General features: G+C 43.3%; 1 protein-coding gene across 3 annotated transcripts in view; it reads left to right on the top strand.

Annotated features, from left to right (window-relative positions):
- The window catches only part of LOC123991104 (limb region 1 protein homolog), a 63185-nt gene extending 41250 nt beyond the window's left edge, over window positions 1-21935 (top strand). For 2 of the 3 annotated variants that reach the window (XM_046292311.1, XM_046292313.1), the window contains 5 exons: window positions 3305-3378; window positions 3755-3845; window positions 4430-4496; window positions 9125-9286; window positions 18637-19924. In XM_046292311.1, the coding sequence (XP_046148267.1) occupies window positions 3305-3378; window positions 3755-3845; window positions 4430-4496; window positions 9125-9286; window positions 18637-18722 (480 nt within the window). In that variant the 3' untranslated portion in view covers window positions 18723-19924. Of the gene's footprint in view, window positions 1-3304; window positions 3379-3754; window positions 3846-4429; window positions 4497-9124; window positions 9287-18636; window positions 19925-20097 lie in introns of those variants that run through there. The other variant, XM_046292312.1, reaches the window with a different exon arrangement.
- The last annotated feature ends 320 nt before the right edge of the window (window positions 21936-22255 follow it).

The following is a 22255-nucleotide window of genomic DNA, read 5'->3' as shown; positions in this document are numbered from 1 at the left end:
TGTGTGATGTCCGCAGCAGGTGAAATAAGCTGCTTTACCCTCTGTGTGTGTGTGGGGGGGGTGGGGGGAGGGTTCAGTCAGTAGCTCTGTGTGGACCAGGCAGACCAGGTGAACTCCTGTTATGTGTCTGACTGGAGAACCTAATACTCTTGTATGTAATGTACTTCCTTAATCTCTTTATCTCGTTTCATCTGCTACAACCGAAGTGTGTGTGTGTGTACGCTCGTTCGCTCGTCTCTTGTGTGTTTGTGTGTGTTTTCCTTTCGTATGACTAAGGCAACAAAAGGTATCTTCTTTCTGCCTAATTTCTCAGCTCGTCTTACGGGCGACCGTCCGCCCTCCTTCTCGACATTCCAATTGAGGAGATATTTTCTTTGGCATGACGCATTGCAGAAAATCCCCCAAATTATGCTTGTCATGCAGCTTGATTCCTGCCTCCCGCCTCCCCCTGACAGCCAGAGCACAGCTAAATGGTTTACGCGTTTGATGAGCTGGAAGGATGCCACGCCTCTGATCTCACATTGCTAAGGCGACCGGGGGGGGGGCATCCGTGTGTCCTAACAGTCAATCATTACGGATATCATACCCATCTAACCAACTTAACAGTGATGGCTGGTGCATCGCAATGCCCTCTCAGCTACTATGCACTCTCTGAGAGAGGAGCGAGGGGGCCGATAGAGAGGAGGGGAAGAGGGTGCAAGGGAGGGAGGGATGACTGGGCCAGGTAGGTGAGAAAGGGAGAGAGAAGGGAAAGCGAGGGAGAGGGCCAATGGGCTCCAGACTGTGGGGAAAGTCAAATGAGGCCCATTCCAGATAGAGCTGTAGGGCTGGGAGCAGAACAGAGCAATAGAGAGGAACTGTAGATGTTTGTTTATCCCTCCCTCTCTCCTACACAACACTGCATGGCACTCAGTACTACAGGGCTACAGTACTACAGGGCTACTGCTGCTCCAACCTCCAGCCTCCTCCATCTCTCTCTCTCTCTCTGACTCACAGCCAGACAGGAGGGGAGGAGAGGAGGTGCACCAGTCAGAGGACAGGGCTTTTTACAGCTTGATGAACAGGCATTAAGAGGACTTACAACCGTGTTATTGCCAGCTCATCCCCTGTAGGTGCTGATCTTGGGGTCAATTTGGCATTTTACCCCGCTAATGGTTAAGGTTAGGATTGGAGGATGGGAAGCTGATCCTAGATCCGTACCTAGGGGATCCTCTGAACCTTTGACTGATGACATTCGGTTCCTTCTCAATCTGTGGCTTTGCAAAACAAAGATATGATAAGGGGGGGATCCACGGTGAGTATTTTTTTTTTCTGTTATTATCCGTCACTGAAACTATGTGAGGTACATCAAAGCGTGACGGAGGAGGACGGGACACGCCTGAAGGGCCTGGCTGGGTGTGACGCTCTCCACACGACCTCGCCGGCACACAGGTGTTGTTCCCCGCTAATCCCAGAAACAACAGACACGGTGTGTCTGAATGAGCTAGGCTGCGAGGAACACCAACCCTAGCAGCCCTCCACTGGAATGAAAAGGAGACCAGATTGAAAGGTGGCTTAATGAGAAAGCTGCCACACGCCCACCCACCTGTCACTTTAACATGTTAATATCTTCCCAAAATGGCAGAAACGTAACACTGAAGAGTTGACCTTTCCCATGACATGGACACATGCATTACACAACCCCTCCCACTCCACTATTAATAAATGACATCAGATGCTGTGTGCTAATTCGCTGAGAGAGAGGGCTCTACAGAGACCGTTGCAGAAAAAGGTGTGAAACTACACTTTCCTTTTTATTTTCTCTTTCTTTGCTGTGTGTGTGTGTGTGTGTGTGTGTGTGTGTGTGTGTGTGTGTGTGTGTGTGTGTGTGTGTGTGTGTGTGTGTGTGTGTGTGTGTGTGTGTGTGTGTGTGTGTGTGTGTGTGTGTGTGTGTGTGTGTGTGTGTGTGTGTGTGTGTGTGTGTGTGTGTGTGTGTGTGTGGTGCGTGTGTGCGCGCAAAGTGACCTGTACAAATGTGTTTTTGTCAGTATTAATGCAGCTGGAGCTAGCTCCTAGATATTGACGATCGGTGCCGTTTTTAACTTGACAGAAGTGCAACCCTCTGTACAACGTGTCCCTGTGCTGCTGTGCCATAGCATGGATCTCTCCAACAGAGAGCATGCGTCCCAAATGGCATCCTGTTCCCTTTCCTAGCGCTCCACTTTTGAACAGGGCCAATGGGGCCCGGCTCAAAAGTAGTGCACTGTATAGGGAATACAGGGTGCCGTTTGGGACGCGGCCGACGTCTTCCTCTGCTGCGAGTCGCTCCAACACAGAGCAAGCAGGTCACTGATCCTCTTTTGGATTGAAGTGAAAAGTAGTTCATGTAAACAGCTAGGGTGCCAAGTCTTACAAAAGCAAATGTTTATCACTCAAACAAAACACAGATGCCGAGACTATTGGCGTAATATATAGATGTCTCTTTTCCCCGCACGAACTTCAATTGGGCAGGGCAGAAAACATCTGGCGTGTTTGCTGAAGCGTTTTTAAATGTATTTGTATTTGTTATTGGCATGCATTCACGTTCTCCACTTTTTACCGTAAGCACTTCTGTGCCTCGCTGCTTGTCTCAACACCTGTTTGCATATGGTGTGATGGACAGTGATTTGAAAAGGGAGTCTTTTCTCTCTTTCATCTCTTTCCATCCATTACTGAGCCGGTTGGAGTCTGTTGAAAGGGAAACTTCGACTTGTGCCGAGTTTTAGGTAGGGTAGTGGTTAAGAGTGTTGGGCAAGTAACTGAAAGGTTGCTGGTTTGAATCCCAGGGCCGATTTAGGTGAAAATCTGTTGATGTGCCCATGAGCAAGGCACTTAACCTTAATTGCTCCTGTAAGTCACTCTGGATAAGAGCGTCTGCTAAATGACTAACCTGTAATGTAAATGTTTTAACTTTTCTTTCTGTAATCACATACTTACAGTTGTTAACTTTTGTCATATAAAATCATTCTATTCAGGATTTATTTGCACTGTTAAAAAAACTATTTTGGTGTTCTTCTGTTGACACACAGACAAATAAGAAATCCTCTTTTTGAATGTTGATTTGATTTGTGGTCTGGCCTTTTGGCCTCTGGAACACATACCACTGCAGAATGGGGTTGAATCGAGCCCACTGCTATTTCAGCACACTCTGTCTCCTCCTATATTTCCTCTCCTTGTCTCCTTTCCTGTCCTGGTCTCTATCCACAATAAATCAAGAGGAGTGCGACTGCCCCCGTTCCTTAACAAGACAACAACAACAAAACCCCCTCTTCCTCTGTCATTCCAGGATCGGGGGCTTGGGAACACCTCGCTGTCCACGTTCGGACTGGTCCAGGCTGTCGTCGACATCATCCTCATGTTGTATCCTTTCAATGATCCCTCTGCTCTGGGGCCATATGAAGTGTCTGAGTAGGAGTTACCGATCTAGGATCAAGTCCTCTGTCTTAGTATTATTTTTTATTGGGATAAAAAAAAATGCAAGACTGATCCTATTTCAGCAGTCCTACTCTGTGACATTTGATACATATGGCCCTTGCTCCATGGTGATACGAGTGACATTCCCAGGGCCAGTGGTGTTTACTTACTTAAGACCTTGCTTAGTCTGACATTTTCCGGGACATTCTGTTGTGTTTCGTCACATTCTTCCTTGGTGAAAAGGTGCCAACTGGCCACTTAAAATGTCAACAAATGTCCGAATCAAGACGCTTTGGATTTCTTGTCCTTGATTCCGCACCAGCTACTTGATGGTGTCCTCAGTTGTCGGCTTCTACAGCTTGCGAGTGTTTGAAGGCCTCACTCCCAGGAAAGACGACACGACCATGACAACGGTAAATGCACACACACAGCGGTGATGATATATTGAGACCTTATGTTTCATCCTCTTCAGCCCCCCCCCCCCCATCCAGTCATCCGTCTGAATGGTTCAGTTCATCTCCCACCCAATATTTGTTTGTGAGTTGCATAAACATGGACGTTGCGTAAACAAGCGCTTCTTTTCTTGTACATCAGTGAGGGGTGGGTGGGGGTGGTTGTGTGGGGAGGGGGGGCTGGTTGTGTGCTCTGTTTGGCTCACGGGGGCAGCCATTCACTTAGTAATGAGTGGGGGGGGACGGTGAGGCTTGTTAACGAGCCATGGCGACTCAGTGAAAGGACTTGAAAGCCACAAAAGAGCAGGATCTGGTAATGAGCATCTTCAGAACTACTAATTGCACAATATGTGTGGAATCCATTTACTGTGAAGAGGTGTGCGTGTGCACATGTGTGTGTGTGTACACAGTGTCTTGTTAAGGTAATCACGCCCTCAGTTCTCACACTCAATGGTTTCATCATGGTCTATCTATATGTTAATGGTTTTCATCAGTTAAGGTTCTATACCTGCTGACTCTAACTCTCTGTGACTCCCTCCATGTAGATCATTGGTTGCTGTGTGTCTATCCTGGTGCTGAGTTCAGCCCTGCCAGTCATGTCCAGAACACTTGGTGAGTCTCTCCTAGCTTTTATCCATATTTTATAATTTTCTGTCCCAAATGGCACTCTATTCCTTATGAGCCCTGGTCAAAGTAGTGCACTACATAGGGAATATGGTGCCATTTTAGATGCTACCTGTGTGAAATTTATAGATGTCAAAATCAATCTATTCAACCCATGATGGATTGAACACGTAGTAGATGGAATGAATAGGTGAGCACTGATGTTCGGTGAACATTTCGGGAGTGCTTTTGTGAGAAACTAATTGGAGGGCCGAGATGGAGGGAGGCAAGGTGACCCCCCCCCCCCTCCACCACTCACAGACCGTTAAGGTTAACAAGTTAAATTCCTTCATAGTTTGCCATAGTGATTTAAGAAGAGAATGGAGCAAGAGTGGGAGAAAATGACATGATAGCAGCGGCATAACAATGGCACTAATAAACACGCAGGGAGCAGACACAGCTGTTCAAATAGCACCATCGTGTGTGTGTGTGTGTGTGTGTGTGTGTGTGTGTGTGTGTGTGTGTGTGTGTGTGTGTGTGTGTGTGTGTGTGTGTGTGTGTGTGTGTGTGTGTGTGTGTGTGTGTGTGTGTGTGTGTGTGTGTGTGTGTGTGTGTGTGTGTGTGTGTGTGTGTGTTGGCTTACAGTGGGTCATAGAGAGCTTTACAAAATACCACAGGTTCTGCTCTGTGACACTGAATAGATGAAAAGGAATAAATGAATGCCCCCCTCAGCCAAAGGAGGGAGAGGGAGTGTGTATGCTTGTGTAATGTGTGTGTCAATGTTACGGGAGAGGTAAACTCTTTTAGTGTTACCGTTCTGCTATTTTGTGAAGATATTAACAGGTCAAACGTGTGTGTGTGTGTGTGTGTGTGTGTGTGTGTGTGTGTGTGTGTGTGTGTGTGTGTGTGTGTGTGTGTGTGTGTGTGTGTGTGTGTGTGTGTGTGTGTGTGTGTGTGTAAACCAGAGAGCATGATTGATGTAGCAAAATAAGTCAGATTACTTGGGTTTCAACTGTTTGAAAAATAATTTAAAATACTTTATATGTACCTGTTTGTGCTTGCCTGGCTTAATAAACAAATAGAAAAGTCCCAAAACTGTAAACCCTGCCCATCTGGCACTCAAGCAAACGCTCAAAGTATTTGAACGCATGTCTGAGAGAAATAAACTGCACAGAGTTGAGGGGCTGTAGGAGATCCTGGGGCTAATGTTACCCGCTGCTTGTACAGTAGTCCTGTCGGCTATGTTTTATTTAAGCTTCTCTTGAAGGAGGGCCATGGGACCTGTAATGCTACTGAAATGGGAGTGCTCATTTCTCCGTGGCTGCAACGCCAGGGTTAGTTAGGGTGCAGACAAGGGTAAAAGTCCAATGAACACACTTTATTTGGGGGGGCTAAAAGAGGCTAGGCTTTACAGGTGGACCAGTTATCGAAGTGTGTGTGTTTTGAAAGCATCAGAGTGGTATAGGATGCGTCCCAAATGGCACCGTATTCCCTACATAGTGCACTACTTTAAACCATGGGTGACATTTGGGGGACCCCACCCCCATCACTCCCACCGAGAAGTTATTTTTCTGCCCTGCATGTTTGTGTAAATTTCGTATGCAGTGTCCCCAAAAAACACAGTAAGATACTGCTCTCGGCTTGGGTCACTACTGTCAGCCTGGCTGCTGTTCCTGGGATAATACACGGTGGCTGGGCTCTGCTCAAATGTAGTGCTCTATATAGGGTATAGGGTGCCATTTGGGATACACCCTACCAGAGTATAAAACATCTCAGAAAATGATCATTTATTACATAGATGCAATTCTAGATAGTAATTTATCGTTCCTTATCTGAAGTCGAATTAATACATAGGCCACCATTCTCGCAAATTAGTGGATGAATGATCAGAATGAATCAGCAAATGTAATCACCCACAACGGCTTCCATCTTACTTGGAATGGATTGTGAGACATGTTGGATATCACTTGGCCCACATACACACAGTGATACATAATGATACATTCTGCAAATGGTGAAGTGAATCGGGTGATCGGAGGAAGACGGGTTCTTCTATGAGAGGTTACGTCATCTCTAGACACACAACGTATAGGCAGCATCCCAAATGGCACCGTATTCCCTACAAAGTGCACTTCCTTTGACCAGAGCCCTATGGGCCCTTGGGACGTAAGCATGGTTTCCCCTTCTGCTAACGGAGCCATTCCAAAGGCCCCCCAAAACTTTACTTCTTAACAGCTCCAAATACCAAACCAAGATCAAAATGTTTTGCCTTAGAAATTAATTAGGCCTGACCGTTGTGACAAGGTGTATTGACTGCCATCTCTCCAACCTCTCTGCCTCTCTTTTACAAGCAACTTGTTTCAAGGCCCTTGATGCTTGCCAACTGCTTAGAGGCTGTAAATACATCTTTCCAGACACCAAATCGATTGCCACGCAGCAGTTTCGCAGGCATTACCGAAGGGGGGGGGGATCCAAGAACATTACCTCACTCTGTGAGCTATGCCAGTTTATGAATTGCGAAATTTGATCAAGATCGCTGAAGTGACTGGTTGGTTCATGTATTGATATTGAGTGGACTTGTCGTGGTTTTACTTCGAAAGGTGGGCTGCATGTACTGTTATTTAGTTCACGCGGGTAGAGAACATTGAAAGCACAGGAATGAATGAGTTCCACTGCTTCGGACTATGAGTGAAGACTACTTACAACTGACGTGTTTTAATCCACCTCAGGGTAGGTTATCCTGTCACTTTTTTTGAGTACATTTCTTTTGACGGCAGCAAAACCCTCGACTACTGAGATGAGTCTGGGTTTGCGTCCCAAATGGCACCCTATTCCCTTGCGTAGTGCACTTCTTCTGGCCAGGGCTCTAGTCAAAAGTAGTGCAGTATATAGGGAATAAGGTGCCATTTGGGACCGAGATGTTATTGTACTGGCCGGGGCTGGTGGAACATTCTGGAAGGTTCTAGAAGAAGCAGCAGACCATGATAAATAAATAGGAAAACAATAGGGTGTTGACGCCTCTGCATGCAGCGTGTGATCTGCCATGACAGATGGTTTGAAATTGGAAAACCCGCTCAGGTCTGGCGGAGTCCCAGCGTGGCTGTAAAAGGCAACTGGCCCCACTAGAGAAACGAGGGATTAGCAACTCTGTTCCGTCTCTTTCAATGCTAGAGAGATGGATGGGTGGAGCAGTGGAGACAACCTCCCAATGCATTGAAACTGTTTGCAGCACGTCTCCACATTAGTTCCTCCTCAGTAACTGCAGAAGTGTGCGTAGCTAAATAGAGGACAGGATGAGGTGGCTACTGGGCCATATTGAAGTAGCTTTTGTGAAGTTCTGATGAATTTCAGACATGGTTTTGTTTACGATGTGTGTGATTCATACGACTCATACACTGAGACAAGACATGGAGTGAGGCTCTGACTGGCCTGAAACTGAGGATTCCCTCTCGCAGGGGGGAGGTCAGGCCCGCCCGCCATGAGTTGTACAAGCGGTCTCGGCAACATCGGAAACCTACAAGATTCTGCTTGTTTACTGTACTTCAGAACAGTTGACTCAGGTGTATGTGCAGGTGACTGTGGTCCCATTGATACCCATGTTGCCTGGGGTGTGGCTCATTTCTGTATTTTTTTTGTTCCACTTGATTTTTGCACGCTAACAAATTGTCTATACAGTCCCACTAACAAAACACTTTCCCATGAAAGGAATATTAGTAATCTGCCAAATGTCAGACAATGAAGATGACTTTATCTCAGGAAGAGCGGCATTGGCCGCTAAATCATTTATATAAAGGGTTTGGTTATTTTGGTTTTATTTTCGTCCGTCCTGGATCCGGCAATGCCTGAGCATCTTAATATACAGTGTACATCAAATGGTTTTTGGGTATAAGCGCTTCTTTCAATTTGGCCTTTCTTGCCTGTTGAAAGAGTCAGGCTATTGAAGAGACGCTTTTCAAAGTGCCTCAACTGCCGACAGAACAGACATTCTTAAATAGTTAATTCCAAGCAGTAGTGGAAAGGGAAGGGTTTGTGATTATTAACACAACTCTTGTCTTGCCAAAGGTGTTTGGAAAAAGGAACATGTAGACTTAGTGCCTGTCATTGGGAAATAATCCAAGCTCACTTTTTCTCTCCAGGTTTTTTGTAACATTTTTGTGCCCCATGTTTGTATCGATTGCTCTTGGTTTCCAGTCCACAGTGTCAGACCATGTAATGGTGCTGGTCACTGCCTCAATGGGAATCAGAGAATATTGATAGGCCTACATTACTTAGACCACAGGGGCTGCTGAAGGGCTCATAATGGCTGGAATGGAGTAAATGGAATGGTATCAAACCCAAGGAAACCATGTGTTTGAGTTCGTTATCGTGGCATCGATTCAGTTCCAGACATTCCTATGAGGCCGTCCTGCCCAATTAAGTTGCCACCAAACTCCTGTGACTTAGATAATTCAACCAGAGGTTAGAGCTGGTGTCAGTGTTGTGAAATGATCCATGTTTGAAGTAAAATAGAAACATAATAAACTATGGTCCGGTATTTCTAAATGATCATGATATAGTTCTATTCATTGTTTTGTGTTATAATCCACTCAAATAGCAAAATATTGAATCTGCTGTTCTTTTATTTAACATCTTCACAGGTATCACCAGGTTTGACCTTCTCGGAGACTTCGGGAGATTCAATTGGCTGGGAAACTTCTATATCGTCCTATCGTACAACTTGCTGTTTGCCGTGGTAACTACTCTCTGCCTAGTCCGGAAGTTTACCTCAGCGGTCCGAGAGGAACTCTTGAAAGCATTAGGTAACATTTTTATATTCATATACTCATGTTCATTTCAAACAAAGCTGAAATGACGTTATTACTCGTTCATTGAGTTACCGACATTCTTAAAGAATGCTTTGCTATATACAATAATAAAGCCTTATCATAGATTACTACAGACAACCGGACAATCTGAGAATATTGTTGAACAATTGATGAAAGCGTGCTCTCTGTGTTTGAAATCCTCCACCTGTACAGTCTTTTAGATTTGAGTACTGCTTTTAATACCTTTGACTATAAGATATTGGTAAAACTGGCATTTAATATGGAGTTGGTCCCCCCTTTGCTGCTATAACAGCCACCTCTATTCTGGGAAGGCTTTCCACTATATGTTGGAACATTGCTGTGGGGACTTGCTTCCATTCAGCCACGAGCATTAGTAAGGTTGTGCATTGATGTTGGGTATTTAGGCCTGGCTCGCAATTGGCGGTTCAATTCATCCCAAAGGTGTTCGATGGGGTTGAGGTCAGGGGTCTGTGCAGGCCAGTCAAGTTCTTCCACACCGATCTCGACAAACCATTTCTGTATGGTATAATAATGCTAATATCGGTGTCATGACGTGAATGGGATTTGTTCCACAAATGCTAAAACTTTAGCATGTGGAAACAGTGCCAGAGAAATTCAACCAAAGCATCTATTGCAGTCATACCTCATATTTTAAGCAAACCCAATATGTCATTTTGTAATTTGGGTGAACTATCCCTTTAAAGCCAGGTAATCAAATTAAATTGTATTGTCACATACACAAGTTTAGTAGATGTTATTGCGAGTGTAGTGAAATGCTTGTGTTTCTAGCTCCAACAGTGCAGTAATATCTAACAAGTTCACAACAATAGACACAATACACACAAATCTAAAGTAAAGGAATGGAATTAAGAATCTATAAATATTTGGATGAGCAATGTCGGAGCGGCATAGACTAATACACATTAGAATAGAATACAGTATATACATATGAGATGAGTAATGCAAAATATGTAAACATTATTTAAGTGACTAGTGTTCCATTATTAAGGTGGCCAGTGATTTCAAGTCTATGTATATATGGCTGCAGCCTCAAATGTGCTAGTGATGGCTATTTAACTTCTTGATACTACCCATCCCGCATGCGGGAGTGTAATCATAGCCTCAAACGAATTAGCATAACGCAGCGGATATAAATCTTCCTAGAAAATTTTACTATTCATGAAAATCACAAATTAAATATATTGAGACGCAGCTTAGCCTTTTGTTAATCACACTGTCATCTCAGATTTTCAAAATATGCTTTACAGCCAACGCTAGTCAAGCATTTGTGTAAGTTTATCATGGCATAATGCTATGCTAGGCTCTGCTACCAGCAGGCAACATTTTCACGAAAATAAGAAAAGCAATCAAATTAAATAATTTACCTTTGAAGAACTTCAGATGTTTTCACTCAGGAGATTCCCAGTTAGATAGCAAATGTTCCTTTTTTCCAGAAATATTATTTTTGTAGGCGAAATAGCTCCGTTTGTTCTTCACGTTTGGCTGAGAAATCGACCGGAAAATGCAGTCACTACAAGGCCAAACTTTTTTTCCAAAATAGCTCCATAATATCGACAGAAACATGGCAAACGTTGTTCAGAATCAATCCTCAAGGTGTTTTTCACATATCTATTCGATAAAATATCCACCAGGGCAATTGGTTTCTCATAAGAAGCGATTGGAAAAATGACTACTTGTGTACTTTACGCAAGATTTTCTGCGGGAGCCATCATGTGACCACTTGCTACATGTGGTCCCTTAGGGAATACGTAGAAAGCGTAAGCTCATTCGTAGCTCATTCACAGCCATATAAGGAGTCATTGGCATGCAGGGCTTTCAAAAAATGGGGCACTTCCTGGTTGGATTTTTATCTGTGTTTCGCCTGTAACATCAGTTCTGTTGCACTCACAGACAATATCTTTGCAGTTTTGGAAACGAGTGTTTTCTATCCAACGCTGTCAATTATATGCATAGTCGAGCATCTTGTTGTGACAATGTTTTTTATCCAAAAATGAAAATACTGCCCCCAGTTATAAAAGGTTAACAGTCCGATGACCTTGAGATAGAAGCTGTTTTTCAGTCTCAGCTTTGATGCCCCTGTACTGACCTCACCTTCTGGATAATAGCGGGGTGAACAGGTTGTGGCTCGGGTGGTTGTTCACCTTGATTATCCTTTTGGCCTTCCTGTGACAGGTGCTGTAGGTATCTTGGAGGGCAGGTCGTTTGCCCCCGGTGATGCGTTCGGCAGACCGTACACCACCCTCTGGAGTGCCGTGCCGTTGCCTTACCAGGCGGTGATACAGCTCTCAATTGTGCATCTGTAAAAGTTTGAGGGTTTTAGGTGCCAAGCCAAATTTCTTCAGCCTCCTTAGGTTGAAGAGGCCCTTTTGTGCCTTCTTCACCACACTCTCTGTGTTGGTGGAGCATTTTAGGTTGTCAGTTATGTGTACGCTGAGGAACTTGAATCTTTCCACCTTCTCCAATGCGGTCCTGTCAATGTGAATGGGGGGGGGGTGCTCCCTCTACTGTTTCCTGAAGTCCATGAACAGCTCCTTTGTTTTGTAGATGTTGAGTGAGAGGTTGTAGATGTTGAGTGAGAGGTTATCTTCCTGGCACCACTCTCCCAGGGCCCTCACCTCCTCCCTGTAGGCTGTCTTGTCGTTGTTGGTAATTGTCAGCAGCATACCACCCTGCATACCACTGCTGGCTTGCTTCTGAAGCTAAGCAGGGTTGGTCCTGGTCAGTTCCTGGATGGGAGACCAGATGCTGCTAAAAGTAGTGTTGGAGGGCCAGTAGGAGGCACTAAAAAATGCCCCAGGGCAGTGATTGGGGACACTGCCCTGTGTAGGCTGCCGTCTTTCGGATGGGACGTTAAATGGGTGTCCTGGCTAAATTCCTAATCTGGCCCTCAAACCATCACGGTCACCTAATAATCCCCAGTTTACAATTGGCTCATTAATCCCCCTCATCTCCCCTGTAACTATTCCCCAGGTCGTGGCTGCAAATGAGAACGTGTTCTCAGTCAACTTACCTGGAAAAATAACAGATTTCCATTTTTAAAAAGGCCTACTATCAGGCCTACTAATGTTGTCATCTGCAAACTTGATGATTGAGTTGGAAGCACGCGTGGCCACGCAGTCATGGTGAACTGGGACTATAGGCGGGGGCTGAGCACTCACCCTTGTGGGGGCCCTGTGTTGAGGATCAGCAAACTGGTGGTGTTTCCTACCTTCACCACCTGGGGGTGGCCCGTCAGGAAGTCCAGGACCCAGTTGCACAGGGCGGGGTTCAGACCCAGGGCACCAAGCTTAATGATGAGCTTGGATGGTACTATGGTGCTGAATGCTGAGCTGTAGTCAATGAACAGCATTCTTACATAGGTATTCCTCTTGAACAGATGGGATAGGGCAGTGTGCAGTGCGAGGGCAATTGCATGGTCTGTGGATCTATTAGGGGTGTAAGCAAATTTGAAGTGGGTCTAGGGTGTCAGGTAAGGTAGAGGTGATATGTTCCTTGAGTCTCAAAGCACTTCAGGATGACAGAAGTTGGTGCTACGGGGCGATAATCATTTGATTACCTTCCCTTTATATGTCATGTTCTTCCCCAGTCGTCATTGTTCCTGTTTCATGTCGGTGCGCTTTTCTTGTTTTGTTCATTTATTAATTAAATGTATTCACTCCCCGAACTTGCTTCCCGACTCTCAGCGTACATCATTACACTTGTGATTTTCTTCTTTTTTGTTGTTGTGAATTTTACCCTGTTTTCTCCCCAATTTCGTGGTATCCAATTGTTTAGGAGCTACTATCTTGTCTCATCGCTACAACCCCCGTACGGGCTCGGGAGAGACTAAGGTTGAAAGTCATGCATCCTCCGATACACAACCCAACCAAGCCACACTGCTTCTTAACACAGCGCCATTCAACCCGGAAGCCAACCGCACCAATGTGTCGGAGGAAACACTGTGCACCTGGCAACCTTGGTTAGCGCGCACTGCGCCCGGCCCGACACAGGTGTGCCCGCGTCGGTGGCACTGTGTTATCTGGAAAGCATCTGAAAAAGGTGTTTAGCTTATCCGGAAGCAAGACATCGGGTGTCCGCGACGTGGCTGGTTTTCCCTTTGTAGTCCGTGATTGTCTGTAGAACCTGCCACATACATCTCGTGTCTAAGTTGTGAATTGCGAGTCCACTTTGTCTCTGTACTAGAGGTCGACCGATTATAATTTTTCAACGCCGATACCGATTACTGGAGGGCCAAAAAAGCAGATACCGATTAATCGGCCATTTAAATTTTTTTTTTTTTTAATTATTTATTTTTTTGTAATAATGACAATTACAACAATACTGAATGAACACTTTAGCTTAATATAATACATCAATAAAATCAATTTAGCCTCAAATAAATAATGAAACATGTTCAATTTGGTTTAAATACTTCAAAAATAAAGTGTTGGAGAAGAAAGTAAAAGTGCAATATGTGCCATGTAAAAAAGCTAACGTTTAAGTTCCTTGCTCAGAACATGAGAACATATGAAAGTTGGTGGTTCCTTTTAACATGAGACTTCTATATTCCAAGGTAAGAGGTTTTAGGTTGTAGTTAATATAGTATTTATTAGTACTATTTCTCTTTATACCATTTGTATTTCATATACCTTTTGTTTATTGGATGTTCTTATAGGTAATATAGTAATGCCTGTGTAACAGTATAGCTTCTGTACCTCTCGAGTCACTGCTACCTGGGCTCGAACCAGGAACACATCGACAACAGCCACCCTCGAAGCAGTGTTACCCATGCAGAGCAAGTGTCAGAGCGAGTGATGCTTGAAACACTATTACTGCACACTAACTAGCTAGCCATTCCACATTGGTTACACCAGCCATTAGGCTGATGGAGCTGCTGGTAAAACGCACGAAAGTGCGGTTTGAATGAATGATTGCGAGCCTGCTGCTGCTCAGTCAGACTGCTCTATCAAATCAGACTTAATTATAACATAATAAAACACAGAAATACGAGCCTTTGGTCATTTAATATGGTCGAATCTGGAAACTATCATTTCGAAAACAAAACGTTTATTATTTCAGTGAAATACGGAACCATTCAGTATTTTATCTAACAGGTGGCATCCCTAAGTCTAAATACTCTTGTTACATTGCACAACCTTCAATGTTATGTCATAATTACGTAAAATTCTGGCAAATTAGTTCGCAATGAGCCAGGGAGCCCAAACTGTTGCATATACTCTGACTCTGCGTGCAATGAATGCAAGAGAAATTACACAATTTCACCTGGTTAATATTGCCTGCTAACCTGGATTAGTAGTTATAACTAGTGTTTATGATTGATTGTTTTTTATAAGATAAGTTTAAAGCTAGCTAGCAACTTACCTTGTCTTCTACTGCATTCGCGTAACAGGCGGGCTCCTTGTGGAGTGCATGTGGTTAGAGCGTTGGACTAGTTAACTGTAAGGTTGCAATATTGGATCCCCTGAGCTGACAAGGTTCAAATCTGTCGTTCTGCCCCTGAACAAGGCAGTTAACCCAACTTTCCTAGGCCGTCATTGAAAATAAGAATGTGTTCTTAACTGACTTGCCTAGTTAAATAAAGGTATACAAAAATAAATACGATTTCAGATTTTTTTGTTTTCGGAAATCGGCGCCCATAAATACAGATTTCCGATTGTTATGAAAACTTGAAACCGGCTCTCATTAATTGGTCATTCCGATTCATCGGTCGACCTCTACTCTGTACTGATGTTTTGCCTGTTAGATTGCCTTACTGAGGGAATAACTACACCTTGCCATGGTTAAATGTGGTGGTTTGCGCTTTCAGTTTTGCACGAATGCTGCCTTGGTGTCTGGTTTGGGCAGGTTTTAATAGTCACAGTGGGTACAACATCTCCTATACATTTCCTGATAAACTCAGTCACCTTATCCATGTATTCGTTGATATTATTCTGTGGCTACCTGGAACATATCCCAGTCCACATGATCAAAACAATCTTGAAGCATGGGATTCCGATTGGTCAGACCAGCGTTGAATAGTCCGTAGCACGAGTACTACTTGTTTGAGTTTCTGCCTATAGGAAGGGAGGAGCAAAATGGAGTTGTGATCAGATTTGCCGAAGGGAGGGCATTGGAGGGCCTTGTAGGCATTGCGAAAAGTTGAGTAGCAGTTGTCTGATGTTTTCTCAGAGCTAGTGCAGCAGACAGTGTGTTGGTAGAGAGTCCAGTGTAGTTCTTTGAGAGCCGTCGTGGTATCGGCTTGAGGGGGGGATATACACGGCTGTGACTATAACCGAAGACCATTATCTTGGGGGGTAATATTGTCGGTATTTGATTGAGGTGTTCTAGGTCGGGTGACCAAAAGGAATTGAGTTTCTGTATGTTATCACAATCATACCATGAGTAGTTAATCATGAAACATACACCCCCGCCTTTCCTTTTCTGTCTGCGCGATGAACTGAGAACCCAACTGGCTGAAAGGACTCAGACAGTATGTCCCGAGAGAGCTATGTTTCCATGAAACAAAGTATGTTACAATCCCTGATATCTCTGGAAGGAGGTCCTCACCCTGAGCTCGTCTACTTTATTATACAGAGACTGAACATTAGCAAGTAATATACTCTGAAGCGGTGGGTGGTGTGCGCACCTCCTGAGTCGGACTAGGAGTTCATTCCGAATACTTCTTCTTTGCCTGCAGTGTTTTTGATCAGCCTCTGGAATCAGATAAATTGCCCTGGGGGGTACGAACAAAGGACCAATTCGGGAATGTCATATTCCTGGTGGTAATGCTGGTGAGATATTGCTGCTCTGATATCCAAAAGTTATTTACGGGTGTATGTAATAACACAAAACAAATTCTGGGCTATTAATGTAAGAAATAACACATAAATAAACTAAATACACCAAAGTTGCTTTGTCCCTAGACACACACATTTGACCCTTTTCACTCACCACACCTTTTATTTCTCACACATTGAAAAAAACTACTGCTTTTATTTTCTAATTAATGCACTCCATTCAGTGTGTTTTCTTTTCAACTGTGCCTCCAAATCATTTTGAAATCGGAGCATATGCGCCTGCAAATCTATATCATGAGCATTGTGACCACGTCAGCTTCACTCGGGAGATCCATCATTTTCCTGCCACCGCACTGTGAACCGTAGCAGATTGAAGCTTGCGATTGGTTTAGTAAGGTTCCGGACCCAAGGAGATTGGATGCGCGTTTGTAAAGAAACTCCCCTCAAGATTAGAGTGGAGCAGGCAGCCCTGGCAGACTGGACAGGCACGTTCATTCTCCGTTTAACAAAGTTCATGAACTCAATTGTAAAAACTGCAACTTGTAGCGCTATTCTGTACACAATTGTCAACAAATTAATATGCTGTCTCTCCTGTCCCACTCACAGAATGCTTCCTTTTGACAGCATGTGATAATGTCATCTGCTACTAGTGATTTGAATCCACCAATTGCAGCCCCAGGTCTATAGGCTACGTTATTCACCTCGTTTGGTCATTGGTAATTCAGCACTAGGTTCATTAGGCTGTAACAATGAAAAGGCATGTGACCAGGAATTGTATTTTTGCACCACTGTGCGACTATGAATAATATATCCCAGATAATAATTGTTGTAATGAAAATGTTTCACTGTATAGTTGTTTCCGAGTGCACTAGAGAGCACTATACGCTTTTTGTATGTATGGAAGTTTTCTGGGATCTTTTTTTTTCAGCTCATGAAACACTTTACATGTTGCGTTTTTATATTTTTGTTCAGTATAGTTTCTAGGGCACAACATGTGCATCAAAGGTAGCTCAAATTCATATAGGCCCAATATAGGCTGCATCTCAATCAATTAAAAATATATATATATTTTCCAAAATGTCTCCTACCTTTAAATAAAAAAGTTGGGAGCACCAGTGCTACCAATGAAAAATATTACTTTGGAGCCCTGCTCGGTCGAGACTGTTTCCCGCGGTAGAGGTGCCTCTTTACAATGACGTGATAAAACGTTGAAACAAAGTTACCACTGGTTGCAAGCAAGGGTTTGTAGTAAACGGCTATCATGAAATACATGAACCAGAAACAGGGAAGTACTGTATCAGCAAGCTAAGTCGGCTATTAACTGCAGCAGTATAGCTAGCTAGCCCCTTGGCAGAAGACCGAACGTCTGCATACTTATGATTGGCAAAGATTTCACCATGTTGAATCTTGGGATCTTCAGCAGTCGACATGAGACCTTCTAATAAAACCAGACCATTCAGATCACTATGCTGCTTCGAATGTTTGATCTCGATATAGAGTTCATTTTACCGGTCAAATACATTGTATGCAGCCGGCAATACACTCGTATCCCCCCGTGGACCGGTTCGTGCCGAAAACATTCTCCATTCAGGCTGCAAAAGGCTTTGATTTCCTCAATTTTATTTAACGACGAGAAGGGGGAAAATATGCATACTTTCTTCATGAAACACTTATTTTCCTCCACCTTGCTAGAGTGGCTAATGCCTAGGAATGCTACTTCCTGGTGTTGCACCTCGCGTTCAGCCAATGGTAAACAACAGACTGCTGCAAACCTGATTGTCTGAACGCGATACACAACATCTGGGATTAGCATTTAGCTGCTCTAGCATAGTACATCGATCTGCCAGCCTTTGGGATGCATATTGCTTTGTCTTTTTATCTATTTTGTGTTATTTTTTTATGTACAGCGCATTGAGTCACTGTATTTGTATGAATTGTCCCAAATTAATAGTTGTATTATAATAATTACATTATTATTACGCTTTATGCTCCGATTGAACCAAATTAATGCTGTATGATTGAATATCGTCACATTTTTACCATAGTTATTTGCACTGACGAGAAGTAAACTTTTGAGGTTTTTGTTAATTTCAGTAATAATCAACACTAATTACAAAGAAGTCAGTCTCCCTATGACTTATTATCATAACTCTTAACCGGTTCCAAGTCTGCAGGGGCTATCTGGGTCTGCATTCTCTGCAACTCAGGCAGTAGAAAGACTACTGTGGCTGCAGCCAGAGAGATGTATAGCCTAGTGTTGATTCCTGTCACACACACACACCTCGAGTGACAAAGTGGGGAAATGACGGCAAAATCCAATGTGCCTTAGGACTGATATGTGACAGTGAATATTATGAGGCGAAGGGGGGACGTCTCTCCAGCTTGTTGTGACAGACCCAGGATGTCTGATGTAGAAAATGTCAGACGGAGGCAGTGGGAGGCACTTTATTTTTTTCCATTCCTCGTCTTGAAGGTTAACTGTGTTTATTTTAATTACATTTCTGCCCCTTATCTCTTCCTGGCCAGGTCTGGATAAATTACAACTGTCAAACAGCCCCACAGACCCGGAGTCTGGGAAGCTCTCGGCCAACGGGCATCAGAAGACTCTGTAAAAGAGACAACCGACACACACACACCTAACGGCAGCCAAAGGGAGATTTTGATAGTACCGAACTCCACAGCAGAAGGTGAAAGGGATTGAGTCTGTGGAAGCGACTTAGTATACTCCCACAGTGTCTGACAGTCTTTGCGAACTGAGAAGAAACTGCAATTTCGCTTCATGACATTCCTTCCTCGTGGATGGATGGATGCAGGACAGGGACTGATTTGAGCCCTCTGACAGACTGCCGTCTTCACAACAGTGACCTTGATGTTGACCTCAACAGTGACTGTGACCATGGGCCATAGCCGATGTCTGGGGGACTTTCTTTTCCCTCGGCGCCAACTTTCTTCCCTCTCTTTGTCTATTCTTATCTCATTCTACCCTCTAACCGTTTTTGTGGAGCGCTCCCGTCCTGTAGGTTTTCACTCCAACTCTAATCTATCACACTTGATTCTAATAATTAGCTGGTTGATAAGCTGAATCAGGTTAGTTACAACTGGGGTTGGAGCGAAAGGGTAGCTGTCCAGGAACAGGGCTGGAGAGCTCTGCTCTAACCAATCTCATTCTAACCTCTTGTGTTTCACGCTTGCCTAATCACTTCTTATCTGTTATTTTCTCCCCCATAACCTAACCATTGCACTATGCCGTATTGTCTTGGAAGATGCAATGTAACCGTTCGACTTGTGGCCATTTTTACACTTACGTCTACACCCTGTTCTATTTCCAACACAGTTTAAAATACATGTTAGTTATAAAATGCAGTTCAGGGTTATTTGGAGAGAGAGAGAAAAAAAATGCCGCCTCACCAAAGTATAATGAGAAGACAATTCCATTTCGGAATTAGAAAGTAAATGTGATGTGGCCGTGGGGGCATTCACAATAGATGACCTGTATTGTGGTGGTCTCCAATAGTCATCTAATTCAGTTTGTCATGTAATGTATGTTATGTCTGAAGTATTGATGGCTACTGGTTTAATAAGTGGACATTTTTATTTGTTAATGTCAGAAGATAATGTGTGAAAGATGATGCCGTTCTATGATAGAATTGCTTTGAAAGCACCTTGCATGAAAAATAAATCGTACTTATTATAATTTATTTTTTTTACCTTTATTTAACCAGGCAAGTCAGTTAAGAACAAATTCTTATTTTCAATGACGGCCTAGGAACAGTGGGTTAACTGCCTGTTCAGGGGCAGAACGACAGATTTGAACCTTGTCAGCTCGGGGGTTTGAACTTGCAACCTTCCGGTTACTAGTCCAACGCTCTAACCACTAGGCTACCCATGCCCCCCCCCCCCCCTCCCCCCCCCCGCCTCTTAGCCATTTGACATATCACTCTTAGCCATTTTACACGTCATACCCAGTTGCTTTGCTTGTCCTCACAGGTGCCTGTGTATTACCACTTCTTTGCCGGTACATTTAGTACCCGTTCACCACAGTGACCACACCGGAGCTCCATTCACACAGAAAGAATGGGGAGGCACTGTGGAGGCGTGACTAGCCAAGCCTTCCATCTTTCTGGTTGTCGCAGGCCAGTTGTGAATGTGTAACAATGTGCTCTTTTTTTATTTCCCTTTACTCGTAGTCTGTCGGCCTACTGTGCTTTAATTTCATAAAAGCTGTAGTTAATTATTTTGTCTTGATTTAATGAATGTTGTTTTCGGTGCTGTCGATTTCGATCACTCTAGAGATGGGAAGAATTATGTATTTTTTGGGGGTCCCAAAGAGCAAAGATCGCAGCTTTCAGAGTTTGATCCTGTGGGTGAATGTCCTAAAAAGGTTGTGCGTTGGTAATCTTGATCTCGATCTCCCCAAATAACTATTAAGCTATTTTAAAATGTTATTATTTCACCTGGCATGAAGCTTTGTTGAACTTCTTCCTATGGTAAATGTTGTATTTGTACATACCATTTATGTTTCATTACCTCTTGCATTATTTGGATGTAAATAGTTGTCTGCCGTTAAGCCTCAAGTATTTGTTGTAAATAAGTCTACAGAAGCTCTTTTTGGACTGTGACCCTACTTGTCACTAGAAGCACCTTTTTATGCCTTAGCTAGGAGGAGGAATTCACCACAGTCTTTATAGGAGGCTCCTATTTGTGTGTGTGCTCACGTGTAGGTATGTTTTTTGTTTTTTTAAGACAACTTTACTGTGAACACCTTGTCTCTGGATTTCAATTGCAAACCAGTTTGAACTTCTTCATTGTCCTTTGCGGTGAATGTAGTATATAATCTCCCCTTAACTCAAATAGCCATAGTGGGCTTCCAAAAATATGAATTACCAGATAACCTGAGCACTTGTGAAAAGGGAAGGTGATGGGCCCCAATAATTAATGTGTCATAGACTGTTTTTATGATGTGTTTGATGTGTTTTCATTGTGACTTGTCATGATGCAAATGGCAGGAGATGCGATTAACATATTTTATTCCAATATGCATTTGAGACTTTTTTACAGGGACTGTTTTATTTTAAAAAAGGAATGTATATTATACAGTAATAGTTTGGATGAAATGTAAAAGTAAGGAAAGCAGTAGCTATTGTCTGTCACAAGACTCACCTTAGATTCTGGAGTTCGCAGTGCCAAGCCTTGTACTGTGTTCTGGCCCTCATTAAAATGCAAGATTATGAGTGATCCAATTTCACATCTCAGGTTGATTTGGTAATGCTGATGATAAATGATACTGTGAAAATCCAGAATTGAGAAAAAAAATCACTAACCAAAACCCATTACTACTGTGGCTAATAATGTCTGTTTTGTGTTTCCTTGATGACTGTGACCCCCTTTGTGCTCCTCTCACCCTCAACTATCAGTTTTATTAATTTAATAAATATATATTTTTATTGCTATTTCAGACAATGTTTATGCTGCATGTATTATTGGTTGAAGAAGTACACCAGTGATCACAATCTGACTTTTCCATTTAGTTTCTGTGGAGGACACAGTCGAGGCCCGTTCCAACCTAAGGGAAGACTTTTGATTTGCCTTGCAGTTTTTTTTCCACTCGCAGAGGGTTTGAAATATTGAGGGGTGGCCTGTACTGTCGGTGGAGTAGCTGGTAGTTTTGTCTGTCTGTTTGATTTTCTGTGTCTGCATGTAATTTCCTGCCCATTTATGTGAATGTATATATTTTTTTTACCTTGTTCTTTTCTGAGTTGCTATATATGTATGCGTGTTGTTGTTTTACGATGTTGGTTTGTTTGCAAATAAAACAATGTAAATCATGTTTATGTTGACGTTTTGCTTTTTAATTTCACATTTTACATTTGTGGCTTACGTCACAGGCTTCTTTTTTGAGATGTAAGGGCACACTTGGCAAAAGTAAGCTTGCTGTTACCATGGCACTATCTGGCTGTATGAACTCCTGGCAAGTCACAGTGGTAACACAGTATTCCGGGTTTGAGCCACCAGAGGAATGGGGACTTGAGTAATAAATGCACTTTATTAGTGTGGATGCCTGAAAGTGATACTTGCATTTGTCTTTTGATGATGCATTTAAAGTATTTTAATAAAACAACAGGAATAACTTCCTTTTTTACTGCAC

This window comes from Oncorhynchus gorbuscha, linkage group LG12, assembly GCF_021184085.1.
Source record: "Oncorhynchus gorbuscha isolate QuinsamMale2020 ecotype Even-year linkage group LG12, OgorEven_v1.0, whole genome shotgun sequence".
Taxonomy (NCBI): Eukaryota; Metazoa; Chordata; class Actinopteri; order Salmoniformes; family Salmonidae; genus Oncorhynchus; species Oncorhynchus gorbuscha.
The sequence above is the reverse complement of the archived record's forward strand: the minus strand, read 5'-3'. Positions and strand labels throughout refer to the sequence as shown.